Source organism: Vitis vinifera, chromosome 18 (assembly GCF_030704535.1).
Source record: "Vitis vinifera cultivar Pinot Noir 40024 chromosome 18, ASM3070453v1".
Lineage (NCBI taxonomy): Eukaryota > Viridiplantae > Streptophyta > Magnoliopsida > Vitales > Vitaceae > Vitis > Vitis vinifera.
The window spans coordinates 30427798-30440889 of NC_081822.1; the positions used below are offsets into that span (position 1 = coordinate 30427798).

General features: G+C 35.9%; 1 protein-coding gene across 1 annotated transcript; it reads right to left on the reverse strand.

Annotated features, from left to right (window-relative positions):
- Positions 1-8219: 8219 nt before the first annotated feature.
- On the reverse strand, positions 8220-11255 carry LOC104882759 (protein NRT1/ PTR FAMILY 5.10-like). Its single transcript, XM_010667096.3, has 4 exons — positions 11071-11255; positions 10757-10974; positions 9288-9838; positions 8220-9085 (listed from the first exon to the last, which is right to left on the reverse strand). Exons 1-4 carry the CDS (start codon positions 11195-11197, stop codon positions 8272-8274), a joined length of 1710 nt encoding a protein of 569 aa, XP_010665398.1. The 5' UTR covers positions 11198-11255; the 3' UTR covers positions 8220-8271.
- Between the last annotated feature and the right edge of the window lie 1837 nt (positions 11256-13092).

Below are 13092 nucleotides of genomic sequence, written 5' to 3' on the forward strand. Positions count from 1 at the left end.
AATATGTATAGTTACATGTTGGATAAGACCTACAATAAACCAAAACATAAGGCTATCAAGTTGTCATGATTCACAAGGCTACTATGTTGCATGGACTCTCAACCTTAAGAGGATATTAAGCATATGCTGAAATCAACAAGTGGTTTTGACTTATAGGTAAGACCCTAAAGTGGTCATATATTCTCTACAAATTGGTTCACTATTGATAAAGTTGGTGGCAATGGATATTCTCAATAGGTGTTCTTAATGCAATCTAAATGTCCCCTTAGGTGATCTAAAGGACATGTAATCATAAAATCTATAACTGCAATAATTATTTTAATGGAATTTGACATATATTACTTGAAATTAAAATATATCAGTTGATCATATAATAGGGGGATCTGTAACTCAAGGATTGGAGAGGTAATCTTAATGGGTTGATAGCCCTACCTAGTTAAATTGCAAACATCTGATCATAAGAAGTTTACATGCAATAGATAGCAAGTCACAAACTTAAACTTTAACTAGTTGTGATTTCATAGGATGCTAAAGGGTAGTTGACTTTCTTTAGTGAAGTGTTAAATTAATTTCAAAATTGGATTCTGAAGGAGTTAGTATTTTCCTATGGATTCAAGTGGTTCCCACTTGAGCTTCTAATACATGGTAGCACATTTTTAGGTTCATAAGTGTACGTAAGGGTGTTTTTAGTAAAAATACAAGGTTGGATTAGATCTTATAAATTAATTTTTTGGAATAGGCTAATTAATTAATTAGAGCTCATCAAGGCTAATTAATTAATTAGAGCTCATCAAGGCTAATTAATTAATTAAAACCTAAATGAGCTGGATTAAGTTACCCAAGGGCAATTTGCGCTCAAGTCACTTAAGCCCACATGGAAACCTATATATGCAAACCTCTTTAGGAGTTAGGGTTCACTTCTTCCTGCTCAGTTTTTTCACATTTCATAAAGAAACCCTAGCCACCCTCATAGTAGAGAGAGAAGCCCACCACTCTCTTGTGTTGAGAACCATGAAGAGAGAGATTAGGTGGAAGACTCTTGCGTAGATGAGTTCTACGATGACTATCACAATTTTTAGAATCTTTACAATATGAGATTTAATTTGGGAACATTTAGATCACAAGTATGGAACTTTTAATCTCTAGATTTGTATTCTATTATGGTTTTGATAGCCATTATTTTCCATTACATTAGAACCCTGCATGGCCAAGGAACTGTCTTACTCCTTTTACAGTTGTTGGGGATGGTAATTTAACAATAAGCTCTACCTTTGCTTTATCAATTTCAATGCCTTTTTCGGAGATAATATGGCCAAGGACAATTCCTTGACGTACCATAAAATGGCATTTCTCTCAGTTGAGCACCAAGTCTTTTTCAATGCATCTGTGAAGAACCGCTTCCAAATTGATTAAGCATTCCTCAAATGTACCTCCATATACGGTGATGTCATCCATGAAAACCTCCATAATTCGCTCCACCATATCACTGAAAATACTCAACATACATTTTTGAAATGTTGCAGGTGCATTGCATAAACCAAAAGACATTCTTCTGTAAGCATATGTTCCAAATGGACATGTAAAGGTGGTTTTTTCCTGATCTTCCACATCAATTTCAATCTGAAAATACCCTAAATACCTGTCCAAGAAGCAATAGAACGGATGGCCGGAGACTCTCTCCAATACTTGGTCAATAAATGGCAATGGAAAATGATCTTTCCTGGTTACAACATTCAACTTTCTATAGTCAATACACACCCTCCAACCTGAAGTGAGGCGTGTAGTAATTTCCTCTCCTTTTTCGTTCTGAACCACAGTAATCCCTGACTTCTTTGGTACCACTTGAGTAGGACTCACCCAAGGGCTGTTAGATATAGGGTAAATAATGCCTGCTTGAAGTAGCTTCAGCACCTCAGCTCGCACCACCTCTTGTAAATGAGGATTCAATCTTCTTTGAAGTTGACGAATTGGCTTTGCTTACTCCTCTATATATATATGATGCGTGCAAACTAAAGGGCTAATGCCTTTCAAGTCGGATATTTGCCATCCTATTGTCTTCTTACACCTCTTGAGAACTTCCATTAAAGACTTCTCTTGATGACTGGTCAGAGATGAAGATATTACGACAGGACATTGATTATTTTCCTTAAGGTATGTATATTTCAGCTCCACGGGTAGAGGCTTCAGATTGAGTTTTGGAGTCTCTTTTTCAGTAACTGCCTCTTCTTCTTTATTGAACAAAGGTAGAATCTCTTCTATCATTCTCCAACTTTGTAGAGTAGCAAGCACATTAGGGGGTTCAGACAAACCTTCCTCAAAATCCACAAGACTTTCATTCAGCTTGTCCTGCATATTCTGATTACAGTGTTCCTCTACCAAAGTGTCAATAATGCACACCTCTTCTGGACCCTCTTCTTCTTTCGGAGTGGTTTGCTTTTTAGACATATAGAAGATATTGAGATCAAGTGTCATGTTGCCAAAAGTGAGTTGCATAAGCCCATTCCTACAGTTGATGATTGCATTTGAGGTAGCAAGGAATGGCCTTCCAAGGATGATAGGAACTAAATTAGCTTCCTTTACAGTAGGGTCTGTATCAAGAACAATAAAATCTACCGGATAGTAGAAATTATCAACTTGAACCAAGACATCCTCAATTACCCCCCTTGGAATTTTTACTGATCTATCTGCTAGAGATAGAGTGATTGTCGTTGGCTTCAACTCACCAAGTCCCAATTGCTTGTAGACAGAATATGGAAGCAAATTCACACTTGCTCCCAAGTCTAACAAAGCTTTCTCCACTACCTTTCCTCCAATCATGACTGAAATGGTAGGACTTCCCGGATCTTTGTACTTCAATGGAGACTTGCATTGTAAGATTGCACTTACTTGCTCAGTCAAGAAGGCTTTCTTATTTACAGTCAACCCTCTTTTAATAGTACATAAGTCCTTTAGGAACTTTGCATATGTTGGAACTTGTTTAATCATATCCAGCAGTGGGATATTGACTTTCACTTGTCTCAATACTTCAAGAATTTCAGCTGCATTTCTAATCCCCTTTTTCCCATGCAATGCTTGAGGAAAAGGAGGAGAAGTTGATTTCTTCAGCATTTCTTCTTTTTGAAACTCCTTCTCTGGAATTGCATTCATTGTTGAATCATAGTCCTTCTTCTTTTCACTGATCTCACTCTCTTTGTCTTCCATTTCCTCCCCTTTCTTTATCTCTTCTTCTTTCTCAACATGTGGCTTGGGTATTGGCTTCTCAATTTTTTTACCACTCCTTAGAGTGATCAAGGCTTTGACATCTTTCATCTGTGATGATTCTTCCTCTTGAACCTCCACTTCATGGACACCCTTGGGGTTTTGGTGGGGTTGAGAAGGAAATCTTCCCTTTTCTTGCACTGTGTTCAAATTTGTGAGCCTTGAAATTGAGTATTGGAGATTATCAAACTTTTGGGATATATCATTTTGCATTCCATCCATCCTTTTATTCAAAGTACTCTCCACTCTGTCAATTCTTTGATTGAGTTGAGTATTGATGGCTTCTTGGTTTCCAACAAAATCTCCCACTACCTTGCTGAGATTTGCTATTGCTTGTTCAAGACTTGAAGATTGTTGAGATGGTTGATCCGGCTGTTGGTACTGAGTTGCTCTGGCCTTCCATGAGAAATTTGGATGATTCCTCCAACTTGAGTTGTAAGTATTTCCATAAGGCGCATTGTTATTGGGCTTGAATTGTCCAACAACATTTGCTTGATCTCTAAACATTTCCCTTTCAGCTGAAATTGCAGGGCATTCCTCCACCAAATGTTCATATGATTGACAATTAGGACAAAGCTTTACTTGCACTGGTGCTTCAGCAACAGCTTGCACTTCATGCACTTTTTTCAGTTCCAGCTCCTCCAATCTTCTTGTCACAGCTGCCAATTTTGCTTTCATATCATCATCTTCTTTCAAGGTATACATCCCAGCCTTAGCATTAAAAGCACTCAGTTGAGACTTCATCTTCCCCACTTCTCCTTTGGTTAGTTCATCCCATCCCCTTGAAACTTCGGCTACATAGCTCAAGAAATCCATAGCTTCCTCCGGATTTTTGCTCATGAAATCTCCTCCACACATTGTCTCGAGGAGTTGCTTCATTGAGGAAGACATCCCATCATAAAAATAGCTCACCAATAGCCAAGTATCAAAGCCATGGTGAGGGCAAGCATTTATAGCTTCCATGTATCTTTCCCAACACTCATAGAATTTCTCATTCTCTTTAGCTGAGAAGTTTGAAATTTGCCTTTTCAAGCCATTTGTTCTATGAGTGGGAAAAAATTTCTTGAGGAATTCAGCTTGTAAGTCAGTCCAAGTGCAGATACTCCTTGGCCTTAAAGAATTAAGCCAAATTTTGGCCTTATCCTTTAAAGTAAAAGGAAATAACTTAAGCCTCATCAAATCAATTGAAGCTCCTCCCTCTTGGAATGTATTACAAACATCTTCAAATTCATTGATGTGTGCATAGGGATTCTCACTTTCCATTCCATGGAAAGTTGGTAGAAGTGGAACAAGATACGGTCTGATCACTAGCTGCTCCGTAGGGGGCACTATACATGATGGTGCACTCATATGAGGTGGATGCATACGATCCCTCATTGATCTGAATTCATTGAGATTGTCTTGACGACCTTGGTGACTATGCTGATCTTCAGGTGTAGCCTCCATGATATTCAAGCTCAATTCCAATTCCTTGTTATGAGGTGTATCACGTTTAACAAGCCTTCTTCCACTGTCTCGTATCCAATTTGGCATACACAACTAGTATCTATTTGTAACTAAAATGAAAATAAAGGACAACAAAAGGAAACAGGGCTAAAACAACAAAATTAAACTAAGCTGAATTTAAAAGATAAATTTGGATTATGAATTAGTAAAGAAAGAATGAGAATTAGTAAAATGAAAGAAACGTTACCAAACTTGTGATGAAAATCACAAGTGCTCTGAAATGGTCTCACTATAAACTTGACACCTTCCCCGGCAACGGCGCCATTTGATTCATGCCCAATTGGTGTCTCAGCTGATTCATGTCCAGCTGGTGCTCCTTGTTTGAGGGAGTAATCAACAAAATTTATAACCTATTACACCATATACTAGGGTAGCAAAGAAAAAGCTACTATAGTATAGTGGCTCTAGGATCGTTCACTGGGAAGGGTTTCCAAATTATAAATGATACCAATTCAAAGTGAATTGGTACTTTTTCATTTCAAGGTTAGCTCAAGAAATAAAACAAAAACTTTGATTGGTAAAGATTTAGATTTAAAATAACTACAAAGCAAGTGATGGAAATTACTTAGGAAGAAAAACATTCCTTGGAGGGTCAGGTTCACTGGGGAGGTTCATCATGCAAAAGACATAGCTCCGGTCAGTTGGTTCATTTCCTCGCGTGAGAGAATCAACATATACTCAATTCTCTAACCGGTGTTGTATAGATACATCCTTTAATTAGATTTCAGCTTTAATTCTCTCACTGATGCAACTTGCAACGGTTCGAGCCTCTCACTAAGCCTTAACCATTCAAGGTGATCTTTAACCTTGGACTTCCCTTCTCAAGCTCGCAAGAGATAACTAATGGATGTCTCCTTGGAGTCCAAAAGCTTACCAAGTGTTGGCAATTCCAGAAAATCCTACCTTCAAGTCACCTCCCAGAGGCTCGCAAGGGGTAAACTAGTGCATCTCCATGGTTGGATATCACTTGCCTTACCAAGTGTTGGCCCAGGTGACTCTAAGGTGTTTTAAGTTAACTAAAAACATAGAAATCACTAAAGGATTTCACTTCCTCTTCATTCATGGCTGAAACCACAAAGCTTTGCATTCTTGCACTTGGAACCTTTCCCGGCAACCTTAGCTCCAAGGAACTAAAGGTTTAGTTACTCATTCTCTGGGGAAACTTCCTCAGAGAGTGCATAACTTAGAAAAAATGAAAAATACAAAGTGAGAAGATAAGGCAAAACAAAGGTCCTGAATTTTACTTGCTTTCAAACTTTTACATAAGGGTTCCTCTCTGAGAACAGGCTCTCGAGAGCTATTTATATCAACAAAAACAAATACTAATTATTACACGGATATTTTCTCTTTTTACTAACTTAAAAGCTAAGGAATCTTATAATTGGTGGCTTTCAAGGAGAATTTTGGGATTTAGACAACAAAAATCTGATGAAAAATATCTCCCAATGTCGGTAGCAAATATCGGGAAGCACTAAGGGCCATTTCGCAGGTGCAAACGAAGTCTGCGAGATTTCGCAGATACACAAAAAGGGCTGCGAAATCACTTCGCAGCAAACGGCTGATTTCGCAACGCTGCGAAGTGGTCTTTCAACTTGTGGTATTAGGCTTCCATCGTGACGGGAAACTTCAGGGGGGAAACACAGCACTGTACAAAAAGGCTGCGAAATCATCTCGCAACAAAAGGGTGATTTCGCAGCGCTGTGCAAAATTCTTCCTTTAGCTTGGGAGTGATCAGCTTGCAATGGCTGTAACTCCTTCATTTCAACTCCAAATTGTGCACCGTTTAAAGCATTGGATTGTTGACTTCCTGAGCTTCGAAACGACATATAGCATGCATAAATTGGACTTCATAAAGTGCTCCAAAAGTGGCTGACATGACTGTCATCAAGAATATGCTTCATGACAGATTTCTCTTTGCTTCTTCTCCTTACATTCTGGATTTACTCATGGCAGCAAAGGACTTCAAAGCTTTAGTTCTTCACGTTTCTGAGCTTCAAATTGCTTTGCCAAAGATTCCACATAACTCTCCTCAATCCCGGATTGCTTTGGTGATCAAAAAGCTATCAAAACACCAAAACTTAACACATATTGATTAGAAGTGCTTGCAAAGGTCCTTAATATGTTAATTGGGTTAAAAGGCAATAACTACTACTCAAAAGTGTTTAAAAGAGTTAATTACAAGCTATGAAATAGCACATTTTGAGTAGTAATCAATCTCCTCTTATAGAATGGGACATTTTAATTTCATTATATTCTACTTTTTTGTTAATATTTAAAATATAAAAATATAATCACATTTGACAATGGCTCCACATTAAAATTTGAATATTTGATATGTTTCCATCTTCAGGAAATGCATATGATAAAAAATATATAATGACTACTAAAGATGACATTTAAAACTACAATTGTGAAAAATGACTAATTAATTAAGTGAATCACCTGAGAAAGGGGGTGGGGGGAGGGGTTGTTGAATTAGGTGTTATAAACTTTTTGAAAATATTCAACCAAACACAGAAAGAAAAGTAATTAATAAGCAAGATGATAGTTAAGTAAAGGATAGGGAGAAGAAAAGTGCAAACTCTTTTTATAGTGGTTTGACAATCCGCCTATATCTACTCTCCTCAAACCCCTAACCAAGTGAGAGTTCCACTATCAAGGCTTCCAACACAAGCCTTCAAGTTTTACAATTGGATCTACTACCTCTAATGGGCACTTACAATCCCTTCAAGTACTCCACCTACTTGAAGTCTTTTCACTCAAAATGAATAGATACGAAAGGTTTTAATGCATCCTATCTTAGAACAAACTTTACTCACAATAAAGTTATGATGGATTTTGAGGTGCACTCAAGAATGTGACAGTGGGAAATAAATGTACTTTGAATGTGAGAAAAGAAAGGTTTTTTAATTGATTGCAATTATTCTCATGTTAATAAATGTAGTAGGTATCTTCAATTTATACGTTTTCAACTTATGAACCCTAAAAGATACAAAACTCCCTTGATGTTGAACTCCAATTTGATGAATGGACTAGTAGTTGAACATTAAATGCTTTGAATGTGACCATATATATATATATATATATATATATATATATATATATAAGAAAATGCTTATTGAAAATTAGTCATAACTGCATCAAGATGATTGTGAAAAATAGTCATTATAAAAGACAGATGAAAGTGGAAAGTAGTCATGATTAAAAGAAGATGACCAATACAGAAAGTCAATGTTGGCATGTGAAAATGGTCGACAAAAGACTCCCAAAGGATGATTGCAAGAAAGGTGATCACCATTTAGAACGGATATCTTTGGTGAAAGATGACTGGTCTCCATCTTCTCTTTTTCTGGTCGTAGGGAATTGTCACACAAAAAGCAAAAGAAAAAAATGAACGTGTTGGGTGCAATACGCATTAACATTACACTACAGCGATACCCACTTAAGGTAAAATGTTGAAGAAAATGCTTCTAGTATTGGGTGCAATAATAACAAAATTAAGTGCACTCATGTTGTACTTCTATTATAAATGTAAGACTTGGCGAAAAACAAGTAGACAGCCAATCCTATTGCAGTGAGTCCAGCAAGTAACCAATAAAAGTAATCAAGATGTGCCCGATTGAGATTGTCACTAAACCAGCTATCTCGTCCATCCCCACTAGTTATTTTCCCAATGACAGAGATCAGAGAGGTGCTCAGCAAGCTCCCTAAGCCAACGATACTTAGTTGGAGGGACACGCCAACACTCCTCAATTCATTAGGCATCTGGTCACAGAAAAACTCCTGAATACCAACACTGGTGAATGAGTCAGAAATTCCTAAGAAAATAAATTGGGGAATCAACCACCACACCTTCATAGGAAGAGTCGTCTTTGGCATATCAACCAGCTCATATTCTTCAGCAGTTTTCAGACGTTTCAACTCAACTAGGGCTGCAATTACCATGGTAATGGCAATTAAAAATATCCCAGTTCCGATTCTCTGAAGCATTGTTATGCCAGATGGTTTTCTGGTTAAAGATCTAGCAATCGGGACAAATATGCGGTCGTATATAGGAATGAAGATGAGAACCGTGAGGGCCCTAAAAAATTGAAGTGAAGCTGCTGGTATGTGAAAGCCTGAACCTATTGATCTATCTAGTGTAGTTCCTTGCTTGGTAAACAAAGTGGGTGGCTGTGCAAGCACAATACCATACCCCAAACATGTGGCCCATATGGGAAACAGCCTTAGTACTGCCTTTGCTTCTTCAACATCACTGAGGCTACATGCCTTTCCTTTTTCCCCAGACCCCCCTGGCAGAAGCAATGCCTTGTTGAGAAACCTGCCATAGAAAAGAGACCAAAGTCTGATATAAATTTAGAACCATTTTGATGAGAAGATTTAAAGGCAATCTTTAGAGCCCTGGAAGTTAGAAATCTGACAAAGGCCTTGAATTTTCAAATCTCTTTCATGAGAAATATGATTTTTTTTTTTTTCCCTATTTGAGTCTTATGCACTGAAATATATAGATAGTTGTTGCCTACTTGAACTGGTTTGAACCTTGGTGAGGGGGAAGGTTTTCTTGAGCCGCCTCTTCTGTAGCTTCCACTGGAGGGGTTGTCTTCCAATTCTTGGCTGCTGCAACAAAAACCCGACCAATTCTCACAAATGGGCTTCTCTCATCCTTTTTGATACTATACCTATAAGTCCTAGCCCCGAACAAGAAAAGGAGCAGCCCCAACACCATGAAAAGGCAAAGGATTCCAAATCCAAGAATCCAACTAACGTTCTCTTCAATGTAGCTCATAATCAAGTAACTTACTGCAGCACCACCAGCCAGACCAAAATACCACCAGTTGAAGAATGAGCTTTTGGCTTTGCATTCCTCTTGATCTCGTTGGTCGAACTGCTCAGCTCCAAATGCTTGGAGGCAAGGCTTGAGCCCACCTTGCGCAATTGCCACTACATACAATGAGAAAAAGAAGAAGAATACTTGGAGCTCAGAATGAGAGCAGGACGTTGTTTTGTTTCTGTTTTTGCAGTTGGAAGAGCTCCCAGAAGTAAGCACAGCAGACAGAGTCAATAAGCCTAGTCCCTGTACTCCATTCCAATAGAAATCAAAGATAATTGTCAACCCTGATATATAGTGTTGATTAATTTCCAGAACCCTTCTCATACACATGGTACAATTAACTTCATAATGTATTCATGCAATCTAGTTCTTTATTTTTATTCATATGATTCACCCTCCAAAACCTGGAATAAACCAGGAATTTGGTGCGTACCAACTCCAGAAAAATGAAATCCACTATATAAAAATATTGGTGCAAAAGAGGAAAGTTACGAGCGGCTACAACATATAATCATCATAACATCAGTCCGATCCCTCCGATTTCACCATAGATTCTCAAAAAAAAAAAAATCTCACAATTATAGGTTCACCATATATTTCATACCGCGAGCTTTCTGGATCAAACTAAATAAAATTCTAATCACCAAACTCTACCAGTATGGTTGCACTACCCCGCAAATTACATACATACACTTCTCAAAAACTTTAAAATAATCTTTAATATTGTTCCCTATCGATTGAAGATAACAAATATAAAAGTAATATGAATAAAAAATCATAAATTTTAAGATAGCAAAAAGTTAGAATATATAACTGTTAACAATTGAACAATAAAATTTATTTTATCTTAAACGGTTATAAATTATTATTTTTTTATCCTTTAATAAAATTATAAATATTAATAATCTATTAAATTTATATTTTATTCTTTGCGATATTTAATTAATTTATTAATGCATATGTTTAAGTTTTAAAATTATTTATATATTTATTAACCTTTTTCTTATATACTTATGATATCATGGTATGATCATCAAATTACCAATCCAATCAATAAACCGTGACCTAATAACTTTTTCACTTGAGTGAACAATAGGATTTTTGAAACATAAAGCTCAGTGCAAGAAGCAACTAATTGCGGGATAAATTACAAAGACTAACCAGGATGTAGGTAACAGAAGCAATAACAATGGTGCGATATTGACCAAGATAAGAGTCTGCAATGGAAGCTCCTAAGAGAGGCAATAAAGTCGAAGTCCCGGACCATGTATTCACGTTGGCAGCTGCAGCGACGGTGGACTCCCCTAGCCATCCGGTGAGGTAGTTTATAAGGTTGGTTTCTATACCTTTGAAAACAAACCTCTCCACAACTGCCATGCCTGTAAAAATACATTTAGGGTCATATTTATGACATGATTTGTCCATAAGATAAACTATTTACATGTAAATTTTTCTTTAACTACTTCATTTCGTACCTATGATGAAATACGCAGATTTCCAGGCACCTGAGAAGGATCTCTTGGCTGGGTCGCCTTTGTCGTCGACGGCACCATCTACAGTGTCGTCCAAAGATGAAGCCTCCGAGATGTGACAGTTATCCATGTGTTCGCCAAGCCAAAGCTCACCACACTAAGGAGATGTCTTGGTATATCTGCAGGCTTCTTTGTTTGCGGGTTATGTTCGTTATGTGTACTTCAATTCTTAGTTGTGCATCAGATTCACCACGCACAAGTCACCACCACATAGGAATCCTCTTTGCTGATGTGGTCCTAGTGCACAACTTTTGCTATTTTCTTTTGTTTTTTCAAGTTCTGAGCATAGAATTAATGGCTATGAGAATTTGATTTGGGAAAGTGATAGAATTTGATTTTGCAAAGTGATGCTAGCTGCACCATCTCCCTTTAAACAAGATGTAGAAATAATATTAATATTTTATTTTATTTTATTTCTATGTAATGATGATTTCAAGTATCATGTACTAAATATTAATACTATTGTGAATTTTGACTCTTCTAATAGTATCATAAACTATCTTAGAATCTCCTTCCATTAGGCTATGTTTGGTTTCTGGAAAGTTTGAGGGAAAATGCGAGAAAAAGAAAATAGAAAGGAAAAGTAGAAAGAAAGAAAAGATAAAAAAAAAAAAATTTAAAGTTTATAAATTAGTTTTGTATCTTACTTCAAACTTATTTTACTTATTTAACTCTTCTTTGTGAGGATTAAATAATTTAAAAATATATAAATTTCTTATTAATTTTAATTATATTTTATTTTCTTTCGATAGTAAAATCAAATATGAGAAAATCATTTTTTTAACAATTTTTTTCTTTCCTTAATACTTTTGGGGAATCAAGTATAGTCTTACTATAATAATTATTTAATATATAAGAGTATTCTAAAAACTTGATCAACCTAAATATGACCTCTCAGTTTAATAATTGAGTTACAATCCTCTTGGGGGAATCTCTGGTTAATATTATAAGGATAATATGATACAAAGGTTATTACTGACTTTGATCTATGGAATAAATTGGGTTAGGTCAAATTTATTGGTTTTGATCCATATAACATGTTTAATTAAGACTTTAAATTTATGTTTTCTCAATTAACCTATTACAAAAAGTAATTTATTTAATTTAAATTATTGATTCAAATCTTATTTTCTTAAAACTTATTAAAAATTTAGGATTATAATAGTCGCATGAGATCATACATTGTAAATTCATAATTACATCACATAACATGATGATTAAACAATTAAAAATGAATTGGGTTATAATTGTTTCAATAAGACAATTAACCAAATGTAGGAAAATAGGATAAAAAAATTGAAGTCTTGAACTTTAAATCTTGTTTATGTTTTAGGCAAGTTGACAAATAATATCACAAATGGAATTAGATTTAACCAAAATTCACTAATTTCATGTCAATTTAAAGTCATATATATATATATATATACTTAGGAAATGCAATCTCTACCTTCCACTACCAATGCCTTGAACCTATTCCAAATGGTTGCAAAATGCATTGGCAGAGAATGGAATATAAATATATACAACCAGTTGCGGTGAAAAAGAGCTTTCTATGAAAATGTCTACTCAGTTTACTTCTGCATGATTCTTGCATACTCTTGTTATTGACAAGCTTTGATCCATAATTATTTGATAAGGGTTTAACAGTGTGTTTGACAATAATTCTAGAAAGTGTTTCTAGTTTTCCTAACAATTGAAAATTTTTATCTTTTAAGTATTAGAAAGGCTACAAACATGGCATAAAATCAATGTCAAACTTAGTCTATATAAATTTGATTAACCAACTATTGAGAAGAATTTACGAGCTATTTATTGAATTATTTCCTTTAACATGCCCACTCAAGTTGGCAAGTGAGATAGTTGAAACTCCTAACTTGTAATGAAAATTTGTGAACAATTCACATGATAGGGGCTTAGTGATAAAATCTTAATACTTGTTAAAAAGATTGCATTTGTAATATGTGA